Source organism: Mauremys mutica, chromosome 2 (assembly GCF_020497125.1).
Source record: "Mauremys mutica isolate MM-2020 ecotype Southern chromosome 2, ASM2049712v1, whole genome shotgun sequence".
NCBI classification, from domain to species: Eukaryota; Metazoa; Chordata; order Testudines; family Geoemydidae; genus Mauremys; species Mauremys mutica.
In genome coordinates, this window is record NC_059073.1 from 146,394,413 (window position 1) to 146,403,184 (window position 8,772).

Consider the following 8,772-nt stretch of genomic DNA (forward strand, 5'->3'; position numbering starts at 1 on the left):
ATGTCTCTCTCTGCACACTGTCCGCATTCTCCAATTGGCATATGAGCCAGAACTGCCTCGTGCACACGTCTGTGGAGACCCAAACTATTTTTTGTAATAACACTAACTTGGTTTCCCCCACAGAGCCAGAGAGTGGCATGGTCTCTGTTGGGGTAGCCCTCAAGCATCTGGGACACTGGTACGACCATCTCAGGCTCAGCCCAGGTTTGAGCTCTATCCGTGCACAAAAAAAGTTGCCAAAACATGTCAACTTTAAGAACAGCTGTTTCTGGGGGGCACTGTAGCTCAGGAATCACTTGGGCAAGTGGCCCCAAATTAGGATCACTGACCAAAACTTGGGGCTCCATGAGGCACCCCGAATTTCAAAGCAACCTGAGTAGCCATGTAAACTTGAGAGCACTCAGAAGGGTCAAGCTTTACACAGTGAGTTGGTCTTCACCTTAACTCTAGCATCTGGGAATGTGGAGAACTCTCCTTTCAGGATGTGCTTGAGGGGAGAGGCCCAGAAGTGTAGAGGAAGGAATCAAGCCTGGATTTTGCCCGGCCTTGGCTCCCTCTCCTAGAGCGAGGCTGGCCTGGCAGGGCTGGGAGGAGTGAAAGGCAGCAAAGAATTATTTTCAGCACTAGAGTCAGCAGCTGTGACTGACACATGCAGAGGGTGGAGAGCTGCTGACCGGAACGTCAGACTCGCTCTCGAACTCTTCCGGGCACCTGGGCTCTTGCCAGCAGCTCCCTGCTGTGCAGCTGCTGTTTGCTGGATTTGCCGGCTGGCGTTCTCCTTGCGGGAGCTCATGCCTCTGCGAGAGATCAGCGCTCCAGGAAGGCTGGGTGTAGCCGGCAGCGGCGCCAGAGTTAAACCTCACAGCCGGGCTGTGTAGGAGAGCGTGGAGCTTGAAACTGTCTGTGGAGGCCACGGTTTTGGGGCAGCCCTGTTCCTTCCCCTCCCCAAGGCTTGGCTCTCTCAGCACAGAGCGCGGCAGAGTAGCCGAGACACGTGCACTCTGGTGCGTGTTCATGGCCCAGCGGAAGTCATTGTGGTTTCTTAATTACCAGCGATTCTTGCTCTTCTAGACGCCTGGCTAGCTGCTGGCAAGCGGCGCTGCTATGGTAACAGTTCTCTGCACACACTGGGGCTGACGAAACCCTCCACACTAGGAAGCGATTCCAGAGAGTCCCTGCTTCCACCGGCCCATCACCAGTGATGGTGCCTCCTGAGCAGCTTCCTGCAGGGAAGGGACTGGTTTGCACCGTCGGAGGTGGCAGGTCCCCAAGTCTCGGCTTCCATCAATACGCTGCCGAGCGGGGCTGGCCCAGGATGGGTCCCCCCAGCGCTTTGTCCAGCCTAACAGCAGGTCTCAAAGCATGTCACACAGGAAAGCTGTATCCCTGTTTGCCACGGAGGGGGGAGGGGGTGAGCTACCAAAGCTTAGCCGGCAAGGCCCAGAACCCAGGGGTCCTACTCCCGCGCCGTTACCTACCCACTAGAACACACTGTCTCTGTGTGACCTGACCAGATCCGCGGGGGCTGTTCCACAATCTAGTCATCGGGCCAGAGCCCCAGCTGGTGGAAGCGGCCTAGCTGCAGGTCACGCCCACTGAGGCCCTGCCCCCTCGATTTAAGGCCAAAAGGGTCCGTTTTGACCATCCAGGCTGACCTCCTGGGTCGCACAGCCAGCGCCTCGCAGCCAGCCAGTACCTGTCATTGAACCAGCCCTGACGTACCACGTGCCAAGGAACCATTGCCTGGGATCTAAGCCTCCTGTGCTCCCAGACAGCTCGTCCCTCCTAGCGTGGACACCCCTGACCATTTCCTCTCCCCTGCCCCATGGCTGTGATACACCTCTCCCCGGGGGCCAGGCCGGCCTTGTCGTCTTCCCACACAGCCACCGCCCTCCAGGCCCTGGCTCAGTTTTGTTCAGTGGCCGAACGAGGCACCAGAGGGCCCTAGGGCAAGACTCAGTTAGGGGCTCCCTTCCGGAGTCTGAAATCCACCCGCCTAGCCCCCCTTGCTCCACTCCAGCTGCCCCACAGCCCCAACGCAGCCCTCCCATCCCCAGGTCCCCGGACAACCCTCCCTCCCCTCCAGTAATGATCCAGCCCCCAGCTCTCCCTCAACCCCCCTCCAGCTTCCTTCAGGCCAGACCTCAGCTCCCCCAGCCCCGACCCAATCACCCCTCCAGGTCCTTTTAGCTCTCTGATCCACCCCCCCCAACCCCACCTCGGGCCTTCCACCAGCTCCCCACCTTGGTCCCCGCCAGCTCTGATCTAGCCCTCAACTTTCCCCTTCTCTTTCCTCCTTTGCATCCTCCCCCTCCCCTTCCCATGCAAAGCGGCTAATGCTTTTACCTTGCGCTCCATCTTTAGCAGGGCCATGTCTCTGCTCCCCACCATACATCCCCGGGTGCTGCAAACCCCCCACCCCACCCCTTTTCCACACAGCCTCTCTGGCTGCTTACACTCAGGGCCCAGGATTGGCCTAGCCAAAGGGGCCACCATCCCAGCCATCCCCTTGCCCTGGAGGACTAGTGGGCCCTGCTTTCTCCAGGTGCCCCTCTGTCTGGATGCCCATTACCTAGAGGGCCCTGGCACAGCTCGCACCTTTGTAGCTACACCGCTGGTTTTGTTGCTCTGCTCAGAAGTCCTTCTGATTTGGCAACATCCTTCTGGGAGTGAGGTGCCCAGAACTGCAGCTGGTGTTTGAGGGGCGGGCGGGGGTCCCACCAGACAAATTAGACAGGGATAATACCCTGGAATGTCCACCAAGGTGCCTGCGACTTGGTGTCTAAGTGCAGAACACATTTAGGAAGGAGTCTCAGAGTCCAGCAACATAGACTCATAGACTTTAAGGTCAGAAGGGACCATTATGATCTTCTAGTCTGAATGCAGGCCACAGAATCTCACCTACCCACTCCTGTAACAAACCCCTAACCTATGTCTCAGTTACTGAAGTCCTCAAATCATGGTTTAAAGACCTCAAGGTGCAAAGAATCCTCCAGCAAGTGACCCGTGCCCCACGCTGCAGAGGAAGGCGAAAAACCCCCAGGGCCTCTGCCAATTTGCCCTGGAGGAAAATTCCTTCCCAACCCTAAATATGGTGATCAGCCAAACCCTGAGCATGTGGGCAAGACTCACCAGCCAAACATCTCCACCCTCCTCTGTGCAACTGGGAGAGGATGGATGGATTTCACTTGTTCATGGGCCTCATTCCTAGAGACCGCCTTTGTGCCTTCCATTAGCTTACGATGCCAGTGGCCTGACCACCCCAGTGCCACCACCATTGCTCACAGAGCCATGCTTATGGTAGAGCAATGGTCAGAGACTGGCTGAGAAACCACAGTGCCCACCAAGCCCAGAGACAGTCAGCGCGGTCCCAGGAGCCACATCCTCAGCTGGTGCAGACTGCCGGAAAAGGCATGAAGTCAACGGAGCAGCATCAGCTGGGGATGCAGCCCCTTGGCTCTGCAAGGTGTTTTCAAGAAGGCACTCAGCAAGCCTGGCAGGAGAGCATGGCTGCTTTACCCCGACAGAGCATGGCTTAGTCCTCTTTTCCTCAAGATCTTGAGGTCCTACCGTTCCCACAGTGTGTAATGTCCTGCCCACAGCATTTCAGCTTCAAGGCAATGTGGAATTTCCCATATGGTTCTTAATGCTTCCGTTTGTACCTCTCTTGGCCCTGGTTCCTCAGTGCAGCATTCTGGTCCTAGGCCAGGCCAGTTCACTCCACCCCAATGGCGGCTACTGCCAGGAACCTGCTGCAACCCAGTGCGGAATCAAGCCTGTTGTTTTGATACATAGCCCTGCACTGAGAATTGAACAGATATTTACTGGCCACCCCCTGTCCCCATTACCCTCGGCGCTCTCACTACTATCTAGCAACCTGGAGGAGGCCAAGGCTCTGGCTCGGACACCACTCCCCAGGGGCAAGAGGACACATCCAAGGGCGTGTGCCCACACTGATGGCCTCCATGCCAGCTGCTGTTCCTGCTGCGCCTGGCTCTGTTGCATTCGAACCTATAGATGCGGGTGTTCTGCCTTCTCTCTCGTGTTGCATGGGGCAGGGGGAGGGAGGCCGAAGTCAGGCACGGGGTATGCCAGCAAGGCTAAAGCCAGGGGAGTCCCTGGGACAGCAGCTCGTCAATTAAAACCTTCCGAAGGCCTCTGTGCTGCTAGCTGGGAACCACCCTCAGCCGCACTCTGCCTAGTATCTTAGGCCAGCTTCTGGGGGTGGATGCCGAAGCCTAGAGACACCCCGGTGCTGCATTTCAGAGAGTCAGAGCAGAGGCAGTGGGACGGGATGGAAATATTGGGGGGAATCTTTGTCCCCACCACGTTTTCCACCCCCACCACTCTCACTTAGGCAGGAGCAGGACCTGGCAGAGGGGCTGGAGTGGCCGTCACAGCGCAGATCAGACTGGCTACCAGGGAGCAGGTAGGACTTCCCTGCCCAGCCTGGTCCCACCTTCCAACCATTGCGGGTCCCAGCCAAGAAACCCGGCCCTGGAGAGGGGAAGACGCATTTGCACTAGTTGTCAGGGTAGGATACAGGCCAGGGCACTGGGCCCTGGGCGGAGGGAGGGGGGGGGCGCGAGTCTCCCAAAATCAGAAGCCGCTTCTGACAGCATAGGTGCAAACCTCTCCCAGCAGAGCCATTTCCTTTTCCAGGCACACGCTCGAGGGCTCCAAACACCACCCTGACTCAGGCTCCAGCATCCCACCGCTGGGGCTCTTTCCTCTAGCTCCCCGGTCCTCCCATGTGCTGTCCTGGGGATCCTGCCCCCGGGGAAGCCCAGTTTCGTGCCGAGCTCTCATAGCCACCGGCCCGGTAGCCCTGCTGAGCCCTTTGCTGACGCATATGCCAGGCCTGTGTGCAGCAAGGGCACGGAGCAGCAGCACTACCGGCAGTTTCCTGTTCAGAGCTCATGCTTTGCACTGTGGTTTCACTGCACATAGACACCCCCGCCCTCCCCCAAGCTGTCTAGCACAGCCAAGAGCTTATAAAGGGGCCACGGTCAGGCCCTCACTTAGTTCCTTCCAAAACACAGCAAGGCCCGGTCCTGCACCGAGGAGCCAGACAAGCTGCTCCCTTCCCACTACATGATGATCATTACCCACCGATATACGTTTCACCTGCCCACCAGCCTCCACCTCCACACTTTGCCCACTGCCATGCCTCCAATGGAAATATTTCTCCCCGCAGCGTGGACAAAGGGAGGCAGGCACCTGCACTCGCAGCCTGACCCTATGTGGACCAACATGTTCAAACCTGGAGGGCGGAAGCCATAGTGAGGCTCGTAAACAAGTGCTCTGAACCCCGCAGCTCCCTCGGGCCTGCGAGCAATCCTGGCAACTAACTACATCCAGCTCCCAGCTTTATGCTCCCAAGTTTGGAAATATTGGCCCTGGTCTCCAGAAGCACCGAGTTCCCGGCACTACAACAGACAGCACCGAGGCGTTTGCACCTCCGAAAGTCAGGCTCTGGGGCTCGAACCTCCGTGCCTCAGTTTCCCTATCTGTACAAAGGCGTTAATATGCCGCTACTTAACAGGGCTTCATGCGGATTAGTGAAGGATTATGGAGCGCCATGGAGGAGCTCAATTATGAGGCTTTTTTATGAATATCAGCTCAATAAAGAGACTTTGGGAAATGGCTCATTGCACATTATTAAGAGAGGAGTACAGGATATGAGCACAGTAAGAAGGAATATCAGAGCCCAGATTTCCAGAAGTGACTAGTGATTGTGGGCGCTGCCCCTGAGCCTCCTTCAAGGGGCCTGATTTTTGTGCGGGGGGGGGGAGGGAGGATGATGTGGGGGGATGCAGCACTCTCTGAAAATCAGGGCCCTTTAAGGTGTCTCAGCTGGGCACCCACAATCAGGAGTCCCTTCTTAAAACCATGGCCCAGAGGTTCAGTGTTACGCTCAGGGATCCATCCTGTCACCCATTTGTATTCCCCTCCTCCAAATGTGGGGGTGATAGTCTATAGCCCACCCACCAAAGGCCACGGGCGTCTGGGAAGTGATATAGGACATTTCTGCTCAAGTGTCTCTTCCTTCTTGGGCCACACTAACTAGAGACAATGGAATAAACCCCTTCACCGCATCTCTGGCCTCAGCAATGGACGATGCACCTGGGACAATTCTAAACACATGGCCCCTGTGCTACGGGACCAGCTCTGTGCCCAGCTGGGCTGATTGCTCACTTTGGAGCAGCGCTGAGCTGGGCTTCCTTCCGTGCAGCTCGGCCTAGCGATTGGGTCTACCCCAGCCCTTCCCCTTCAACTTACCTTGAAGACTTTCCCAAAGGCGCCATCCCCCAGCTCCCCCAGCACTGTCCAGATGTCCTCTGGGTTGATGTCTCGCTTCACGTTCTCGTAGTGTTTTGCCTTCTTCTTCTCCGCACCGAAACGGAAGAACTTGAGGAGGAAGGCCATGGCCCTGGGCCTGGCGGGACAGGTCCCCCTGGGCTCAGCCTGGGGAGGAAGGGTGAGGACCAGAGGAGACCCCCATTCAGAGCCCTTGGGGAGAAAGGAGTAACCAGCAGAGACGTCGTCACTTCATAACCCGTGTGTGTGTTTGGTGGATCCCTAGACAGAAACCTCTGGAGCATAGGGGTGCCAGAGCGCTGGGGAGGATGACAGCAGATGTGGGAGGGAGCAGGAGGCTGAAGGCAGAAATACCGATGTTGTTTTTCCTCTCAAACTCCTGCTCCTCTGAAGCGCCGAGAATCCCTTCCAGCCGTGGGGCCATCAAGATACCAAACTAGACACCTCCGCTCCATGGGTCTGTGGCTCCAGCGACCTCTCCCTCTCAGGAATCGATGCCGAGGGACAGGGCTGGGAGGGAGACGTCTGGAGCTCCCTCACACTTCCTCCTGCGTTTGCTGGCAGAAATGCTAGTGCAGGAAACAGGTTGAACCGAGAGCGAGAGAGCGTGCTGCGCAGAGCCTAACGGTTCTCACAGGATGTGCAGAGAGCCTGTGGGTAAATACACCCTGCGGCGTGAGAGCATGCTGTGGATTGGCCTGAAGGACGTCTATGTCACCAGGGAGCTGGCTACAAAATGGCAGTTCATTAAACTCCTGCATCAGCCCCAGCAGGTTGGGACACAGGTGACCCTGTACTCATGGACCAGATGCCTCTACCCATCCCTTCTGGCCCTGGTGTCTGTGAACAACGTCTTGGGATCTCCTCTCCCCCACCCCGGCACGGAAACTGTTCCCAGCTCACAAGCCTCCTTCGTGAGTCCCTCCTACTGGCTGGATGTGGCTCTGGAGAATCCCTGCCCTAGGTCCCCACAGAACAGCATGGTCATTCGGGGAGGTTGAAACCAGCACTGTCATCGTTAAAACCATGAGTCTCTAGTATAGAATCATAGAATATCAGGGTTGGAAGGGACCTCAGGAGGTATCTAGTCCAACCCCCTGCTCAAAACAGGACCAACACCAACTAAATCATCCCAGCCAGGGCTTTGCGAACCAAAGTATCTTTTCAGGAACAAATGTTATGTTTGTCATTTGAGTTTTCTATCCATTGTATTCTTTCTTTAGTTGAAAAAAGTATCTGGATTTATTTTTATGCTCCAGGTGCCTTGTTGGGAGGAGTCATTCCAACTTTGCAGGTTTCATTCCTTAATTTGATTGGATTTGTAAGCATACAACGAATTGCAGTCATCCAACCCTAAATTCCATAAAACCAAAATCAATATAATTTTTGTCAAACTTTCTGTTCGTCATGTGTTTCTTACTACTTGACTCTGCATTGTCCAGGGCTTCAGCACAACTAGCAGTACTAGTATGTGGACGTTTTCTCCATCGTTAATGTAAATTGCTCACACACTGTACAAATATATTCCATTTCCACCCACCAAAGATGTCTCAGTCACCCCAAAAATGGACATCACTTCTGATTTGCTGTCGCAAAGTAGTGAGGTTTTTTACGTTGACGCTTATGTGAGTCATAGGTGCCAACTTTTCCCAGCGCTAGAGGGTGCACAACCCCCCCTCACCCCGACTCCACCTCTGCCCCGTGCCCTGCCCCCATTCCAACCCCTTCCTCAAAGTCCCTGCCCCAACTTTGCCCCCTCCCTGCCCCATTGGACCCCTTCCCTAAATCCCCGCCCCAGCCCTGCCTCTTCCCGGAGTGTGCCGCATTCCCCCTCCTTCCAGCGCCTGCCGCCGCAAAACAGCTGTTTCACGTGGCACACTTATCTCAGAAGTATTTGGCAGCTACACCCTTTTCACCTGCTCTGCGTGAGTTGGTACATTTGTGTGTCTGTTTGTGGTAGATGACCATATTTTCTTAAAGGGAAAACGGGACACTGCACGGGGCCAGCACGTGCCCCTCCCCAGCCCTCCCTACCTCTTGCCTGCACGGGGCCAGCCCGAAGCCCCTTCTACCTCCTGCATACAGGGCCAGCCCAAGACCCCCTTCTGCCCACCCGCGCAAAGCTGGCCCAAGCTGCTCTCCCTAGCCCTCCCTCCCGCACAGTCAGGGCTGGCATTTCTGCTTGTCTCCCTCCCCCCACACGTTCTCCGCACCCCTCCAGGGGTCACAACCCACTTTTTGGGCAAAACTGCATTTGTCCAGTTTGCTCTTGTCAGCTGATGATCAGTCGGCAGGAGGAAACGGGACAAATGCCCACTTTTGCCAAAAAAAGTCATGACATCCAGGACAGGGCTTAAAAAAGGCACTGTAGGATCACCTTAGTGTGTGTCCATAGGTGCGTTTTGCACTAATCCCTATAATACGTGTGCATGTGTGAGTACACATCTGTAT

The 8,772-nt window shown here is 56.0% G+C and overlaps 1 protein-coding gene across 1 annotated transcript in view; it reads right to left on the reverse strand.

The window, feature by feature from the left end:
- LOC123362588 (serine/threonine-protein kinase 10-like) overlaps positions 1–6,850 on the reverse strand; it is a 53,905-nt gene extending 47,055 nt beyond the window's left edge. Inside the window, exon 1 of the mRNA XM_045002979.1 lies at positions 6,283–6,850. Within this exon, the coding sequence (XP_044858914.1) occupies positions 6,283–6,429 (147 nt within the window). The 5' untranslated portion in view covers positions 6,430–6,850. The remainder of the gene's footprint in view (positions 1–6,282) is intronic.
- Positions 6,851–8,772: the final 1,922 nt, after the last annotated feature.